Below are 19860 nucleotides of genomic sequence, written 5' to 3' on the forward strand. Positions count from 1 at the left end.
GAAGACTGATGATTTTTCAGCAATAACTCCGTAGTCTTTCAGTTGTTACTGAATTCAGAGCAGTTGGGTACAACAACTTCCAACAGCTAGGGATTCAGCTTCAGTTATGGAAGTCGCAATTGATGTCTGCTTCATGATAAACCATGAGATCATACTGTCTCCTAGAAACTGACATGACCCGCTTGTACTTTTGCGATCTAGCTTACATCCTGCATAATTTGCATCTGAATATCCAATTGAATTGAAAGAAGAATCTTTAGCATGACATAAGCCCACATTTTTTTTGCCTTTAAGATATTTTATCATTTGTTTGGGAGTTAAGAAATGCGATTGTTTAGGATCAACTTGAAATCTAGCGCATAAACATACAACAAACATAATATCAGGACAACTAGCAGTTAGGTACAATAATGAACCTATTAAACCTCTATGGAGTATCATCTCAAATGATATTCCTCCTTTATCTTTGTCTAGTTTAATCGATGAACTCATGGGAATGGATGCGGCTGAACATGTTGTCATGCCGAATTTCTTGATCAATTCCTTCGTGTATTTTGTCTGACTGATATATGTATCAATTTCCAGTTGCTTCACTTGCAGACCGAGAAAGAACGTTAGTGCACCCATCATACTCATCTCAAATTTGTCTTGCATCAATTTAGCAAACATTTCGCATAGTTTGGGGTTAACTGACCCAAAAATAATATCATCAACGTAAATTTGAACAAGTAGGGTATGATCTTTCTTCGTGAGTTTTAAGATTGTCTTGTCAACTGTTCCTACAATGAAATCATAATCAATAAGAAATATTGATAAGGTCTCATATCAAGCTCTGGGAGCTTGTTTAAGAACATATAAAGCTTTGTTAAATTGATAAACATGGTAAGGAAACAAACTATTTACAAAACTTGGTGGTTGTGCTGCATAAACTTTCTTCTTTAGCTGACCATTCATGAATGCACTCTTCATATTCATTTGATAGACTTTGAAATTCTTGAAAGATGTGTAAGCAAAGAGTATTCCGATTGCTTCTAGTCGAGCAGCTGAAGCATACGTTTCATCATAGTCTATTCATTTTTTTTTTTTGCTTATAGCCTTATGCGAGTAGCCTTGCTTTGTTGCACACAACTGAATTATCTTTGTGCAGTTTGTTCCTGTACACCCAATTCATACCTATAATAGATTTTGAATGTGGTCTTCGAACAAAATTCGGACATTTTTATGTGAATAAACTGATTAAACTCTTCTTGAATACCACTTACCCAAATGGGATCAGCTAGAACTTCATCAGTTTTCTTAGGTTCTAATTGTTCTACGTAACTAGTTCATTGAGGAACTGACCAGTTTCTTTTGCTTCAGTTTGAGTGACTTCAGTTTGGGTTCGGATATCATCATGATGTTCCACAAACCGATCATCAGGAACTGGGTCATGTCCAACTGGTTGATCTACCACCTTGGGTTCTGGCGTTTGACGAAATTTTTGACAGCGTGAACTTCATCTTCACTGTCATCCTCCAAACTGATATCTGTTAAGCAATTTATTAGCTCAACTGAATCAGTTGGCTTACCAATTAATAGAGTTTCATCAAAGACAACATGCATTAATTCTTCAAATTAAGTGTGCTCTTATTAAATACTCTATAAGCTTTACTAAGTGATGAATATCCAAGAGATATTCCTTCATCTGATTTAATACCAAAGGCAGTTATGTGGTTTTTACCATTTTGTTTAACTGATAACCACCTGGGCAGTCCAAGGGAGGGCTGTTCAGCGCACCATTATATGATATGAATGGGCATCTTTATGTCCATACCAATGAAATATATCGTTTACATCACATATGTTAGTTTCAAACTCAAGCTCAAGCAAACTTTATCTATATTTTGGGCGGCTTATTCGACTAAGAACCTGTTTAGAATATACGGTACACTTCCTAATGAGTTTCATGATCTTACGTTCAGAGACAGACCTCATAATACCTTTTGTATTTTCAAGGGCTTTACCTATGTAGCTTTCATGAGTATACATATAAAGTAATTGTCATAATTGAATAAAACCGTAAAATATTATTAAAATGAAGATTGTTTTACGTAGAAGTCAATAAAACTCAAACCACAACGATGGGCACCTTCTAACAATTGATATGTTCAGAGAGTCTAATTTGTTGCGCGAGACTCCGAATATTTTGATGGATTCTGATTTAGGAAGGCTTTGGACGCCACCTGCTGAACCAGCTGAGGATGGATGTTGATGCGAGCTATAACGGAGATGAGAATATCTATAGTATTGAGGCAGTGGTAAGAAATTCATTTAGCCAAGTTGTGGGTGGAAAAGCTTGTGTGATTTGTAATCCTGATTCAGAGAAAGGAGCGAAATTGGTTTCTATTTATACGAGTATGGATTTCTATCTTCGTCAAGGTCTTACCAACATTTGCATTTACTCTGGTTCACTTATGGCGGCTCGAGAGGTGATGAGTAGAGCTGAAGATTGTGGTCGAGTTCTTCAGTTGTGTTGGAAATTCAACCGATTATGGAAAAAACCAACTTTTATTTCCTTAATGTTTATGAGAAGATTGGCCAATAATGTTGCTCATCAGTTGCCTCATAAAGCTATTACATCGGAATCGAATCTTGAATAGATTAATGAAGATTGTCCTCTTAACACAACGATAAAATTATAAATAGCAAAAGTCCGCGTGAAAATATTTTTTTGAAGCATAAATACAATTCCTCTTATTATTATCAATTTTTGGAATCAACGTTCTCGCTAGGCAGTTAACTCATTCTTGCGTAGTGCACCTTGCACCGATCATCATATAACGGATGTATGAACGTGACATTCACATACGTTCGTAGAGTATCACATAGAAATGCACATTATTTGGTCTGCTGTAACTAATAACTAGGAAATCATATTCTGCAAAACTTCTTTTTTCTTTTTTCCTTTTTGGAACTAAAAAACAAAATATTCCAAGAGAAGTGATCCGCAATATGATATATATTCCTACATATGGTCTGAGAATAAATCACAAGACTCGACGACAAGTATCAACTGCAGAACCAGCTAAAAAAGGCATGTCAACTTCAGACTTACAACATCCGTGCCTATTTTAATATCAAAACCCACAGAAAATTGCAGGAAAAGTGCAAACGTAAAGGAAGACTGATAAGGCACTTCATCTCCTTCGCTTTTTTGCAGCCTTAGTTTCACTTTCTTGAGACTTCGCAGTATCTGGTGATTTCCCTATGATGGATTCTTGTGATTTTGCCAAGTCAGTGGTTTTTCCCTTAATGTGATCAGTTTCTTTCAACCTTGACGAACTAGCTTTTGTTGTCCCTGTTCCGTTGACACTACTGGATCTGCCACTTTGTAGAGTATTACCTTTAGAATTGACATTTCGGAGGCGGTCTGGTTTCGAGTGGCTCGAAGTTTTGGCAACATCATCTCTAGATCTACCAGATGTCTTAGCAGAATCTTCATGAGATTTACCCCTGTGTTTCTGAGAAGGGTTTTTATCCTCGACAGAATCTGCTATAGATTTCCCACTGGATTTTGAGATACTTTTGGACTTCAACTCTGCTTTGCCATCATCCTTAGATTTCCCACCAGACTTTACATCATTCGGCTTACCAGAAGATGTGGACTTGCTACAAGTCATTGATTATTAGTATAATTTGACCTTTAATTTTAAATAAAAATTTACGGGGAAACTGAGAATTATAAGAACCTTTTAAGTGAACCATCCATCTTCCTCTGCTTGCTTGACGATTCAGAAATGGGATAACCTTTCTTCTTCCTGCGCCTGTTAAAAAGAAAAAAATAATCAGGATAAACATTCACAAAATGATTCCAAAAGATAATTTCTCCATCAAAATTCTCCCCACTAAGGAAATTTCATGGTCAAAGCAAATCTAGGAATTTGTTTTGGAATTGGAGAATTTGTTTAAAGATATGCCACTATATGCTTTTGATGGCTTTAAATGTCAAGATTTTACGAGTCCAAGTGAATGGAAAAAGTACTTGAACATTATCAACGGATAGTTGCTAAAGTTCAATAGATAGTTGCAACTTGTGAGAAAAAGCATGCGTTTTCCCGTTGAGTGAATTCATATGCATATAAAGCAACACAAATTATCAGATTCATTTCGTTCGTGTTGCATGGGCCAAATGATAAAATGTTATCGTAGATGGACATACAAAAGTTCATCTTCGTAAAATAGTTCCCTTTTCCGAATAGATTCAACAAAACAGGAAACAATAGGACTAAAATTACTCCCTACAAAAAAAAATATTTCCATACTATGCATACAAGCAGCCGAGTCCGGCGGGATTTACATTTTAATTCTGACATTCCGTTCTATTTAGTTCCACGTTGTTAACATCAATGAAGGGAGAAACATAAAATAATAAGAATAAAAATAATAATAATCATCATCCTCTATAGATTGACTAAGGAAACTGGTTTCAGGATGAAAACACGATTCAAACGGGGAAATGCAGATGATCCAGGGATCTTCTCATTGCTCCTGAACTAAAAATGTAAATCTCGTCCCTTAATCCCAGACAATAGTTCAAGGATGGATACCCAGCTAACATAAATTGACACAGTAGATATAGCTGCAAGCCTTAAAAGTTGAAGATAAAACCTTAATTTTCATGAAGGTGTACTAGGAAGTAACAAAACATGAAAGAGGTAGAAACTGGAGAATAAACTTACATGTCTGAGGATGCATCAGGACTTGAATGCTCAATAGATTTGCCCTAGTCACACAAATTGTCAAATATATCATGAGGTCTTAATAGGAATTAGAAACCAGCAAATTTCTAATTCTAACCATGGCAGCAAAAGAATCATCTCCAACCAATTCCCATCGCTCCCTTCCTAGATTCAGGACTTCTTTGTCGCCATCATTATACAACACCTATTTCAGATGGAAGCCAGTTTACACTGAAACAAGTTTTAAATGCAAATCAAAGTAATTAATGAAAGGAAGAAAGATATTTTTTCCTCACCATATGCTTCTTCTTGACAGAATCAAAAGAAGAAATAACACCTTCATAAAACCTGACAGCGATGAAAGCATCATAAAAAAAGTAATTTTGTTCATAAACACTTTTATGTACAGAGTGGAATGTAAGGAGGACTTACATCAGATCTTTTGGCCACCAGACCTTAACTTTTGAGCCAACCAATTCCTCCCCGTACACTTTAGTCTCAGATGTCTGACACAAATAACAATAAACTTAACTGAACTGACTTATATTGTTGAAAGTTTGGTTGTGCACTTTCTCCAAATGCCAGTGCAACAAAGCAGTTTTACACGTGTTTCAAAAGAATATTTCAAGTGCAAAAACAACACTATTACATGTGATGCATCCCTTTTTTTAACGGAAAAATAAGAAACAAACTATCAAAAAGGGAGATGGACATTCACCATTTCCTATGATGTCCTTGCCATACTTGATGAGGAACCGACCCAAATTTTCTCATCATCCAAAATCTCTTAACATTTTTTCAAAAAAAAAAAAAAAAAGAGGCAACTGGAAATCTCTCTGACCAAGCATAAATAAGAGAGATAATAATGTCCTCGATATGACCGATATCCAAACTAAACTCAAGGAAAACAGGTGCAAGGAACCTCTGGTTCTATAGTAGGATATGAAAGTCACGATAAAAGAAAAAATGTCATGACGCACTTTCTGTGTGCCTGGAGATCGTTTTCTCTTATTACTCATCCTTTTAGTTTCATCCACACTGTCCTCATTTTTTGATGATTTTAAGGGAGTCCTTGGTGAGGCAACCATGTCCTACAGATGAAAAAGAGAAGCATGGTTTGAAACAAAAAAATCTATCGGTCAGGAAAAGTAACTGGAAAAAAAAAATAAATAATCATGAGAAACATGATTACTAGTCCATGATCTTCTTTGGAAGAAAATTTCAAACTATCGGGCTTCTTTTGTGCACCCATTTTCCCTACTTCTTTCTTTGAGAAAGAGGATCCATCCTCCACCTTGTTACTAGCATCCCTCAACTTTTCAGTTGGATCCACTGATCTTGCCTCTGAATCACTGGTACTCATACGATCATTCTTGGATAAAACTTCTTCCGCTAAAACTTTATCCTTGTCAATTGTCTTGTCAGATTTCTTTTTCAATGAGCGACGCTGCTGTTTTGCTTTTAAAATATATGTTCCTTCGAGTGCCTTCTTAGTCTCTTTTGTACCCAAGTTCTCCTTCCTGTTTGCTCGACCAGCCTTCTTAGATCGACTATCGGCAGGTATGCCAGGGCTTTGAGTTGAAGATGCTAAATTTACATCCTCTTTCTCAAGTGCTTTTAATTGCGGAGGATGAATACTAATATCATTAACATTGTCCAAAGATATGTCAGCTTCAACAGAGAGAATCTCATCAGGTGAACCATCTTTAGCTGCAATGTCTTGGTGACATGGCACTTGCTTATTTTGTTTCTGATCATCAAGAAGATCTGCAGACACTGCTAAATTATTCTCAGGTTTAAACTGTCTTCCCTTTCTCTTAGCATCGGTTTCCATTTTAAGCCCCGAGATCTTTGGTTTTCGAGCACCCAAATCATTAGATACATTTTTGGACATTGATTTGTCCTCGACATTTTGGCTAGAATCTGCCATGTTTGAATAATGTGCATCAGGAATTGTTTCTTCAGTCATGATCTCATCGATACTGCTAATTGACTTGGGTGATCTTGTCACAGGGGCATCTTTATCCAGCACAGGGGTCTCAGCTGAACCCTCTTTAGCCATCTGTTCAAAACCAATGAGATCAAACAATCACTTTTAAAGCAAATAGGAATAATGCCTTTCCCGACAGAGAGAGTGGCTGGTGAATATTCACAATCCACCAACTTGATTAGTCGAATGTGATCCTAATGCCCCTTCGGTGAAAAGAAATTCTGACTAACAAATATATTTTCAAATTGAGGCTACCCATGGTCTCTGTGTGTCCAGAATTATCCATACTTCATTTGGTTTCAAGGCGAAAGGAAAGCCCTGTGTAAACACTGGCTAGCAAAGCACATCATGGCTACCATGAATAATAAGAAAATGAGAATAACACGACAAATTATGCTAGCAAGATTTTAACCCTTGTCAGACTTCACAATAACACTCGTGAGAACTTTATTACGGGAATGGCCCAGGAGAAATAGGCAAGGTGGTCTTGAGCAATGAACATATTTTAAATCATAATAGCAAAATAAGAAATGAGGGGTTGCATCAGCAAGAAAAAAAATTCGATTTACAGTCACACACTTACAATCGAATGAGAGTTTTTGCCCATAAAAATTCTTGGCTTTCAAAGCTGGTGCAAGTTAGAAAGCAAAAATATATAAATATATTGTCACTAGTATCCCAAAATATATGAAATAATCAACAACTTCCTTTACAATTTTATCATATTATTTAACTTGAACATTTACAAAAACAGAACAGTAAAAGGGCGAGAACTAGATGGGGAAATTATTTCAAAGTGATGATTGCAAGTCAGAATTGACAAATATAATGAACCCCTTTGGAAAGGCGTTATAACATAAAAAAGAACATTTAAGTGGAATAAATTTTTCAACATAAAACAATGATAAAATTATAAATGTCAATAGTGGGGTGTGAGAATAAACTTTTGAAGCGTATCTATGTTCTCGCTCCGCAATCAACTCAGTCTTATGTAACACACATTGCATCAATATTCATATAACGAATGAATGAACATGACATATCTTCCATAGAGTATCACATAGAAATGCACATTATTTGATCTGTTGTAACTAATAACTAGGAAATTATATTATGCCAAACTTGTTTTTTTTCCGTTCGATCTGTTATAACTAAGAAATGCATATTATTTTCTTTTTGCAATTAAAAAACCAAATATTCCAATCAACTAGCTTATCTGATTAAAGCCTCGCTAATAGAGGCAAAACATGTAAGTTTATAAAAAAATAGAGGCAATACAAGCAAGTTTTTTAAAAAATAAATGCAATACATGTATTTAAAGGACCTGAAAAACAGAATCTGACAAATCAATTACCTAAAATGCCTGAGCACCATTCCTCAAAAGTAAGGTACGCCAAGACTTAATAGCAAAGATCTCAAAACTAAATCCTTAATGACAATAACAAAACCACAAAAACGCAACAACATGACATATAGAGATAGTACTTACCTAAATGTTTGAATTTGGAAAAAAGTAAAACTGAGATCGTAAGATGATTTGCAATATAACAGAAACTGTACCTTCGGGTATTTGGAGATGTTTTCATTACTGTTCCCAACAGTACTAGCATTTGGCTCGCATGTGGAAGCTACAACTCCGCTATAATCATCAAAATTAGTATCTGAAGTTTTTATTGCTAGTGTTAAATAAGGTCTAAGCTTCTGTGCACAATTCTGAATAACTTTCTCAGCTAATTTCTTTGCGATTGGAAGAACCTCCTGTCAAGCATCTATTAATTAGCAAAGAAATAAAGGAGGGTTCAAAGTTTGAATAAAAGTCTAAAAAATTAACCTTATTGTTCCTTTTCAAGGTATCTAAAATGGGATTGAGTAAGTCTGAAGAGATATCTTCACTTTCTTCTATGACCAGTGTCATAACGGTCTCCATGGATGCAAAAATGATTTCTGAATGATGAACTCTGAAAGTATCACATTAACAATACTTAAGCAGTACAGACTGAACATTGTCATAAAATAGCATAGCTTTCATGGTTAATCGTTACACAGTCCAAAATCCAACAAGTATTAGTTGCCATCCCTTTTCAAATATGATGCAGTATAGTGTACAGTTGTGTAGATTACCCACCCAAAACTCTGAACTTTGAAGGCAAACTAGATATTCCTAAAGATTCTCAAAATTCATTTGCTAATTAATTCTTTCAATAAATCCAACATCAAATTCCCTTCATCAATACATCGCGCAATTATTAATCTCAGTTTCATCTCTTCAGTTGAAATTTTCATCAATTTAATTGTGTATCACATGATTAATAATGCCTGATGTCACCAGAAAAGGACTTAGGCTCGAGGTACAAACCACAAGGCATGGGCAGCAAAAACTCAGCCGTCTGCCATATCTAAGAAAGGTGCCTAAAACATACTATTTAAAGTTAGGTAGGTAAATGTCAACACGTAGAGCAAGAGAAAATGATACATATTTCCGTGCATATCAACTAATTATCAATTTTCTGTTTTTGAATAATTGAAAAGGAAAAATTTTGCAAATTTCAAAATTGCCTAGTTTCACATATACTTACTTCAGTACTTCACTTCATCCTTCACGTGTTACCAAAACTCTTACTCAAGTACCTCTATTGTTTCTTTTCTAGATAGTTTCTATAGCTTTACTGAATTTTGTAAGAATTTGATCAAGTTTTTGAAATACTTATCAAAAGATTCATATACTTACAGAACTCAAATTTGCACGTACAACGAGGAAAAATCAGTAGAAAGTTGGCTAACATGGGCTTGAAGGAATGTGAAGCAAATAAACCTTGTCAAAGGCTAGACATAAAACAACACTCAATCGATACACGCCCAATCTGTACCTTATAGCTTTAAGAAAGTGCTGAAACATCTCAACGATCATCTGATCACATTCTAAATCCAACATGATAACACAAGACCTGACTTTTGCCACAGTTTCAAGAATAGAGGCCCTCTTATGATGAGATCTGCTAGATGTGTCCGATAAATCCTCAAAAGATGATACAATCAAGTGAAAAACATCCTGTATTATGCCCATATGAAGAGTTATGAAAACATCCCAGGGGAAAACACCCATGTAGTGAGAGATGGGGTAGGAATCACCTTCATTTTGTCATCATCATATGGAGCATCTGGGGCAGTAATTCGGGTGATCTCACCAACACAAGAAGCCACACATACTTTTACATCAACATCAGAATGCTTTAGAAAATATTCTGTAATCAACGCATCCATTAGCGGTGAAAGGGCAGTTAGCATGGATTTGGTAGGTGACTGCTCCACTTTTGATAGAAGTTCCTCAATTCGCTTAAATCAAGTCAAAAGAACAAAAAATATAAGAGATTGTATACCAAGAGAATTAATTAGCTAGCATAAACAAATTGGTTGACCTTAACGAATTTAAGGATTGTTACCCCCAATTAAAGCATTTGGTGGCTAATGAATCTTCTTTTGTATTCCATCAGTAATAATGTAATATGTAGAAATAGAGTTATATTCTTCTCAAAAATATGCATTCCCCTCCCTTTTTTTTCAAATAAGAGGGATATACTCATATAAGTGATAACAGAAACAAGGATCAAGTGGCTCCAACAAAAAAAAAATGTATATAGTTCCATGGATAAAAATAATTGATTTCTCGTACAAAATAAAGGAAATTATTCAAAAAAGCACCTTGTGATGTTTATAATTTTTCTATACTCAGTTTACAAATTCCGAACAATGGTTCCAGTAACTGAGTGTCACGCCTTCAAGTAAAAAAAAAAAATTGCATATGAAACAACACAATTCAAGAGATTAGTTTGGAGGGAGAGAGATAGCTTACATCGAGGAGACGGAGGAGCTCATCGAGAGAAGAGGGGGGCTTCAAAAGAGCGTTCCCAGCTGCTGTGAGCCGTTCTTCCAGCTCCATATCTGAAAGAGTCGGCATAATTTTCTATTAACAGATCGTTCTACACAAATAAACAATTTGCAGCTCGATTCAACAGCATCGAATAACCTAGGACTCAGGAACCCTAAGAACGACGCGGTAGAGAGAAAATTTAGCTATTATAAAATAACATTATATTTTATTTTCAAAAAATATATAATATTCATATTTTGTATATATTTCATATTTAAAAAGCTAGAATAACACTAGAGTAAACATCTACTACTCATTTTTTTTAAATACTAGCATTTCACCCGTGTTATGCACGGAATGTTGATTTATATAATTAATGATTAAAATTAGTAAGTATTAATATTTGAATAATTATTTAAAATAATTAATATAATATAATGAATATATTTAAATTTTAAATATTATTATAAAAAGTTATCATATCAAAATATTTATGTCTAGGGGTGAGTACGGTACCGTATATCGTACCGAAAATATCGGTATGAAATTTTTCCATATCGATACCGATACCGAAAATTGGTACCGTACCGACACCAAAAATTTTGTCGGTATACCGAAAAAATGTCGATATACCGAAAATGTTCGGTATACCGAACTTAAATTTAAAAAATAATAATAATAAAAAATTATTTTTGGTATTTCGGTATACCGAAATACCGAAAAACAAAATATTTCATACCGATACCGATACCGAAAATTTCGGTACGGTATCAAATGTTTGGTATACCGATTTTTTCGGTATGTTCGGTATTTTTTTCGGTACGATTTTTCGGTATTTCGATATTTCGGTATTTATTCTCACCCCTATTTATGTCATTTGAGATAACACTGAAATGATGATAACAATATTTTGTCATTAAATTGACTTATTTATTTTGTTTAAGTGAAACTGTTATTAATAAATAAAAAACTTAAAAAGTCATATACTATTTGTTTATCAAAATTTTATATAATAAATAAATATTTTTTTGAAAATTAAATTTTTATGTCACTTATTTAGATGAATAGATTTATTTAATTTTTGAAAATGTTAAAAATATTTAAATTAAATTTTTATTAAGATACATATATTAAAGTTTTATTAAGATATATAAGAATAATAACATTTCACAGACATTTAATTTACCAAAAATTAATAACATTTTTTAGAATAGTTGAAAAACTTAATATTATATTAAAATTTGATATTTTATTTAATATGATATAGATTAGTAAAAATTAACTCTATAAAAATAACACACAACTTAAAAACATAATTGGAATTAAATAGAATGATATAATTAATGCAAATACTTAAATATAGTTTATCTTTTCAAAGAACATCAAATTTAAATTTAAATTATAAAAATAAATTGAAAAAAAAATCACATTTCATTACATATTTATTTCAAATATTTAATATGATATGTCAATATATTAATAATTATCAACTATTTTTCTTTTATTGCATATTAGTGTTGGCGGAAACTTTTTAAATAGAACAAAAGCTATGTTTATATATATATGACATTATTTGAGAATATTTTTCACTCTTTTCATGATCGGACGCTTGATTATTTCATATATGTGTGAACCCCATAAAATAAAGAAAATATAAATAATACATCTATATCAAAAAAATAAAATATATGGAAAAAGTTGTAGCCTCTTGATAATGAAAATAATAAGTTACATTTAAATTGATATAAAAATAATAAAATTCAAATTTGAATCAGTAAAAAAATTGATATAATCAATGCAAACAATAATTGAAGTGATCATTTATTTCAGTACACATATTTCAATATTCATGATATATCTTTCCTTTTTTAGAAATGACATTTTGGTGGGATATTACTATTTTTGGTAAAAACTTTGCTTTATATATATATATATATATATATATAGAGACTAGAGAAATTTTTCTTTCTTTAAAACTTTCGGCCATATAATATATATATACTTTCCACCATTTAAAATAACTCAACCAACTATTTTACTTAAAATTCCAAAAGTACAGTGCAAACGTAAAATCGTCAAGCCAAACCTAAATTTAGCATTTTTCAAAAATAGCACAAACTCTTAAATCATCTCAAAACCACTCAAAAGCATAAAAGTCATAAAATCTTTAAAGTACTGTAAAATCATAATAGTGCGGAAAAACTATCTGGTTATCGGGTTATGAGCATCATCAGTCCATCCAGTTCAACCATCAAGTCCTCCAATATCATCATAAACATTTTCACCTGCATCATTCACACCTAATGAGTCATCCTCCAATATCATCATAAACATCCTCACCTGCATCATTCACACCTAATGAGTCTAATGACTCAGCAAACCCTAACCGTGATAAAAGTAATACGTATACATCCACATGCAACACTGAAAATATTCTTAATAAAATAGCTTTAACATGAACATGCATAAAATTTAAATTTTTTTTCCTTTTATCGTATACTTATATGTTTCTCTTTATTGAATTCAAATCATTAGTTGTGACTTTCGTATCAGCTGTTGGTCGATTGATCAATCTTATGTATTACCATGGTACCAACAGGCGGAGACATCAGCGACACTCTCATCCGTCAACTGAGTTTCAGCCTTACATGTCATCATATCATTTCGTATTCGTATTCATATTAGTTATAATCAAATCACCTCCTCCAAAATCTTTTTATCATATCCATCACTTAAAAATTCATGCATAGATATCATTTTTCTTTTAAACCAAGCATACAACACATCTTCTAGCATTTATCATTTTCCATAATAAAATTCAATAATCTTTAAAATAAACATTTTAAACATTCATTACTATAAAATGACTTTTTGCCTCTGAAACCCTAACTTTCCCAATTTACCCAGGACCTTAAAACGACGACCCGAATTTATCTAAACTTACCATAACACCTTAAAATACAACGATAAATTTTTTTTAGACGTAAATTTAAGCTCATCAACTAAATTTGTCATTCGTTTTAAAATTTGAACAGAAGTCCTGGTTTTAATCTGATTCAACTCCAAACTTTGCCAAACTTTAACCATAAATTACTAACACCTAACTAACCATGTTTTACCCCAATTCAAGCCATTTAGAACCCATAGAGAAGCCTCGACAGCCTACTGAATTTTCTTCCCTTGTAACCGAAACCCTAGCCTTAACAATTCAAGATTTCCTTCGATCCTAGACCCTAATCGAGTGGACCAGACCCTGACCAACCCTCCTAGGACCTAGACCGAACCCTTAACAAGATGTTGTACCAGAACTAACTATCCATGCACTTGCAACCCTCACCCGCACCCCTACAAGCCTCGCGTGACCAAGCCTCACGATTCCAGCCCTAGCCCTTGCACCTGCTGCCCCTTCATCCATATATGACCATGGCTCAGCCCTCTTAGGATCCCTGGATGCGACCGAAATGCTGCACGCAGCCTGCACCTTCAAGAACCCAAAAAATCGTGCCCTACAACCCATGAAAACCCTAGGTTTTGTGCACCTCTCTTCCCCTCCTATCCAGCCCTTAACCATGCTTCTATGGACACTTAAACCTATTGAAATTCGGCCCTCCTCATAGCTCTACCCTGGCAGCCCCTTTATGCATCAATAACATGAATTTAAAAGCATGAAAATCAAAGTTTGATCATGTATAGGGAATAAAAACGAAAATATAAGAAGGATATCTAATTTTTCATACAAGAACATTTAATCACACATAATATGGTATGAACGATGATCTTAGGATCGGTTGGGTGAGTGAAAGTGTTTAGAATGGGGGGTCGAATAAACACTTTACGATTTTCGAATATTTTCGATAGTGTGAATCAGTTTAGTGATAAACTGAATTTGATAATCTTGTTGTCGATGTCAATAAGTTAACTTAAAGTGCGGAAACAAACTAAAAGACAAATTGAATATTTTGAAAATAAGGACACAAAGATTTATAGATGTTCGGATACTTCAAATGCTCTTACGTCACCCCTTCTATCTCAAGGATAAGATTTTCACTAAAAGACTTTGATTAGTTACAGTAGCTATAGTAACCCACTTCAGTTTGGTCTTACAGTGTATCGTATTATCGTAAATCATACTTTGATTATCGATATTATGAGATTGTTATGTTGTTAGAGAAAATATGTTTTGCTAATGAATGATTGTCGCAGTAATTGAATTGTATTTGAATAATATGCTAAACCGAAATAGAAAAGTGACACATTTTACGGTTTCCAGCATAATTATCTTAGTATTAGTCCAAATGAAATGAAACCAATTTCATTGGAAAGTTAATACAAAGTATTACAAGTTTTATGTTTTACGTTTTGTCCAAATCCAATTGAATAGGGGCAAATTCATTTTGATGTATAGCGTGTGCATTGTAGTTTCTAAATTGACATATTTTGGGAGAATGAGCATAATTCTCATGTCCGATATCCAAATTGAGTGAGATCAGTGAAAAATGAAAGCCAAGACATAGATCTACAGTTTTCACGTTGACCACTTTTGCTAAATTAAAATTGAGGATGTTGGGCAGAATAGCTCGCGCTCGAGCGCGATATTTTACCGCCCGAGCGCGGCACAACCAGCACTCGGGGGACAGAACGTCTCGCGCTCGGGCGCGAGATGTTACCGTCCGAGTGCAGTACAAATAGCACTCGGGGACAGAACGTCTCGCGCTCGGGCGCGAGATGTTACCACCCGAGCGCGAGAGCGATGGAATGATAAGAACAAGTTCCTGCTACGTTTTCTTCATTTTATTTCAGCAACTTCGAGAGAGAAACGATAGAACTTGATTTATATCATACGAAATCACCTCGAAACTTTATTAAAACGCGAAACAAATTATATATTCACAATCATCGCATCGAGAGCTTCCTTTTGACGTAAGTTTCTTCTAGTTTCAACACCCTTATTTATTGAAATGTTGGAATAGCATGTATTTGAAGTTGAGATTCTTATATGTAGTAGAATAGCCGACAAGAAACTAATTTTTGAAGTCGGAATTGAATTATGTTATGATTTTGATTTGATATGAATTTTCAAAGTTTCAAAAGATATTTTAAACTTATATAGTTAAATTTGAATGAAATTATTGATTGAAATGAATATGTTATTGATGTAGATAGATATTTATATTGATATCTTCAAGCTACATCGACTGAAACGAAGAATTGAGGTATGTTGCGACCGAATAACATACAAAAAGTATCTGTATCAAATGATAGTTTTATTGATTTGATTGATAATATATGTCTATATGCTTTATTTGTTGAGTTGATGTGGCATACATGACATACACGTTGAGCTATGATCCTTGGATACCTATTATGATTGGATTTGATTCTAGGGTTTGTGAGCATAATGCTTTGTTTGGCATTATATGGCTCTTAAAACATAGTCATTAGTGGCCCCGCTGATTGATTGAGATTTGAGATTTGATAGCGCTTTGTCGACGCTATCATACGAGTATCCCTGATTGAGGTCAGTGTGCCAGCTCGAGCATTGATTTGATAGCGATTCGTTTGATTCCGACATGTGCTCAGTGGATGAGCATTTGACCTGATACCTCCACGACATACATGCATTGCATATCATATATCATTGTTTAGATACTTGTGGTATATATTTTGGTTGTTTCAGACTAAGCTTTGCTCACCCCAAAGGGGACAGTTGTTGTCTTTGTATGTGGACAATGACATGTACTTCAGGATATCAGGAGGCCGGAGAGGGTGCTTCCGGAGGAAGTCACGGTTTGAGCTGAGGTTTTATATTTTTCCCAGTGTATATATGTTTCTATATACGAGGCATGTCCCGAGGATATGAGTTGTTTGTATGTAGTTGGTTTAGATTGTGTGGCCATATTTTATGATGTGAGATGAAATACTATTTTTATTATTCAAATAATGTATTTTGGGCTCATTTCAAAGAAAATTTAAACTTGTTTTTCGCTGTAATTAACTAACCCTAATTAAATTGCAATGTAATCACAATTAGAAGTTAAAGACCCCACATTGTATGGTATCAGAGCATACTGGGAATGCTCGATTGAGTCTTGTGTACACTTGAATAGGCACAAATGAATTATGCGTTTGTGTTTGGTTTATTTGTATTACTTGTCCTACTTGATTTAGTTTGAGTAAGTTGTTGATGAGATGAGATGAGTGATATGATCAGATGATGATGTGTAATTGATATTTAATTGTTATATTCTTATTATATTTTGTAGATGGATTCCACGAATGAAACTGCGAGTAGTAGTACTGAGAGGATGGTTGGACAATTCGAAGGAATGTCCATGGATTTAGTCATGGCTCGATTCCAAGATTTGAAATCACCGAGGTTCTTTGGCTACGAGAGTGCAGAAAGAGCAGAGGCCTGGTTGAAAGATATCGAGCACTTGTTTAATATTGTTGAATATTCTAAGACTCGGCGAAATGAAACTTGCCTTGTATCAATTGAAAGATCGAGCAACATTTTTGTGAGAAGCCGCTGAGATTGGATTGAAAGAGACATGGATTAAATCACATGGAATGTCTTCAAGGCCCAGTTTTTGGAGCAGTATTCTCCTCCTTCTTATTATACTGCCAAGAGAATGAATTCAGTAGTCTGCAGCAGGGAACGATGACTGTTGCAGAATACGCTTCAAAGTTTTCTACGTTGTAAAAATATGCACCTCACGTAGCTGCGCATGCAAAAGCGAAATATAACAGGTTTGTGAATGGATTACATCCTGCTATATATATTTTTGTTATTTCAGGGTTGCCTACGAGCTAAGCAGAGGCAGTTGAATGAGCAAAGGCAGCCGAAGGTGGACTAAGGCGAGGAGGTCCTCAGTACACTCCTTCACCTCCAGTGTCAGCTCAGCAGCCTACCTTGCGCCCGAAAGGTAGAATGTTTAAAAGGATTGGTTCTACTACTTCTTCATCTTCTTCGAGTTCTAGTGGATCCCAGAAAGGGAGTCCCATTATTACTCCTTATTGTATCCATTGTGGAGGCAAATATACTATCGAGCAGTGTCGAGGTATGTTTGGTACTTGTTATCATTGTGGTCAGGAAGACTATTTTTCTCGTGTATGTCCGAATATGGGTACGACTTCTTCCCAACCCAAGTCAGAATTTCGAGGTGGCCCTAGTATGATGAGACCTGCTATTCCTGTTCCCTCTTTCTAGAAATCGAATGTTCCACGATATCAAGGACCTGGTGGTCAGACTGTTCAAGGCCCTCCTCAAGTTCGAGTGTATGCCATGACCGAAGATTGATAAACATAAAAATTGTACATTAATTAAATGTTTTATAATATAAATATATACTTTTTGTTTTATTAAATGTTTAAATATTATATGTTTTATAATAAATTGTATAAAATATAAGTTGTTATGTAATTACAAGTTTTTACTATTTTTTACAGGTTCGATAAAACAAGAATAAAATTGGCGTTGCAAATGGGATTAAGATGATTCTTGGACCTATAGAAAGTTGATGTTAATATCTACAATATTGGTGGCAAGCATGAGATAAAAATCCTCTCACAATTGGGATCAAATTAAGCAACAAATAAAGTTACCAAAGGAGTGGCAGTTTTACCATGCTCTAGTATTTTGACCATATCTCTCAAATTACTTGGTCAAATGGTTTGAAAAGATACCACAACTAGACAACTCATTTATCCACATGTTTCTTTTTATGTGAAGAAGCAAATTCGGAGAAGAAGATTTTCAAAAGTGATGTGTAATATAATATAATATCTTGGAACACCAATGAAGACTTATGTGTAAAAAAATAATATTTTATTTGTGGTTGTCTCCCCAAATTTGGCTATAAATAGGGGTGCATTGTAATGTATTGATATATCCCTCATTCTATTTACAAATCTTTGAGTTCATAATATTTCTCTCTATATTTTTCCTTTATTTCTTCATTTAAATATAATTAGCATGTTAATTTCATATTCAAAGTTTTACACTTTGAATAATGAATAGCTAACTTCCTAAAGTTGAGATGAAAAGGTGAAACTCTTGGCATGATAATAAAGTTACTAAAAGGTAAGAATCTATGTTTTATATTATTTAATCATTATTTATTGTTTATGTTATATTTATTTCTTTTAACATTGTTATACCCTACTTATAAGTGGGAGTTTTGATTTATTGTTGCTATATGTTACACTAAATTCTTGGAACCATTTAAATGTTAGTTTGATATTACCAACCATTTAAAGTGGATGCCTTTATTTATTATATATGAATATATTATAATATTAAATTATTGAGACCATTTAAATGTTTGTTTGGTTTTACCAACCAGTTAAAGTGGGAACCTTGATTTACTATATATAAATATATCATAATATTAATTTCTTGGTACCATTTAAATGTCAGTTTGGTTTTAACAACAATTTAAAGTGGGAACCTTGATTTAGTGTTTACAAATATATATATAGCACAATAAATACTTTGACACATTTATAAGTTTTGGTATATATTATATACTTATAAGATAATAATAGATAACATAATATAAATATGATTATTTAATATATTGGAACCATTTTATTAAGTGGATTTCAATAATGTTCGTTAATGTTAACTTTATTAAAATACCAAGAGTGGATCCTTTAATCTCAACTACTTAATTAAAATTTGAACAATTAAAAATTACCAATTAAATATTCAAACAACTAAAAAAAAAGACATTGTAGTGGACTTGTAATTACCTTAGCTTTCTCGTGGATACGTTATTCGAACTCATCGAATTATACTACTTGTGGACAACCTGCTCTTGGGAGTGCAACAATCAAAGTCGCAACAAGTTTTTGGAGCCGTTGCCGGGGAAGTATAATTTAATTTCATGTCTATTTAATTTTGTTTATAGTTTGTTTTTCCTTATTTGAATTTTTATTGCTTTTGTGTGTTTTTATTCTTTTGCATTTGCATTTGCATGAGCATTTGGTCACGTACACTTAGTGGTCGACTCATTCGAAATATCCCTTTATTTTTACAAAACATGGCAGAAGAACCCATCCAAGAAAATGGAGATGAAATTCAATCTCAACATGATCATGATAGACGAAGAACACTTAGAGATCACATGAATTCTACACGTACTAGTGCACCTTCATGTCTAGTTTTTCCCCCTGATGCATCTCATTTCAATTTTAAGCCTGGTATTATCCAACTTTTACCCAATTTTCATGGCTTAGATTCTGAAAATCCATACATGCATTTACGAGAGTTTGAAGAAGTGTGC

At 33.7% G+C, this 19860-nt stretch overlaps 1 protein-coding gene across 1 annotated transcript; it reads right to left on the bottom strand.

The window, feature by feature from the left end:
- Positions 1-2913: 2913 nt before the first annotated feature.
- Positions 2914-10785, bottom strand: LOC142551148 (sister chromatid cohesion protein PDS5 homolog C-like). Its single transcript, XM_075660211.1, has 13 exons — positions 10559-10785; positions 9838-10041; positions 9576-9757; positions 8540-8666; positions 8269-8466; positions 5911-6780; positions 5699-5809; positions 5151-5224; positions 5015-5066; positions 4837-4923; positions 4719-4762; positions 3729-3803; positions 2914-3648 (listed from the first exon to the last, which is right to left on the bottom strand). The coding sequence occupies exons 1-13, from the start codon at positions 10661-10663 to the stop codon at positions 3177-3179; spliced, it is 2601 nt and encodes an 866-aa protein (XP_075516326.1). The 5' UTR covers positions 10664-10785; the 3' UTR covers positions 2914-3176.
- Positions 10786-19860: the final 9075 nt, after the last annotated feature.

The sequence above is a fragment of the Primulina tabacum genome, chromosome 7 (assembly GCF_025594145.1).
Source record: "Primulina tabacum isolate GXHZ01 chromosome 7, ASM2559414v2, whole genome shotgun sequence".
Taxonomy (NCBI): Eukaryota; Viridiplantae; Streptophyta; class Magnoliopsida; order Lamiales; family Gesneriaceae; genus Primulina; species Primulina tabacum.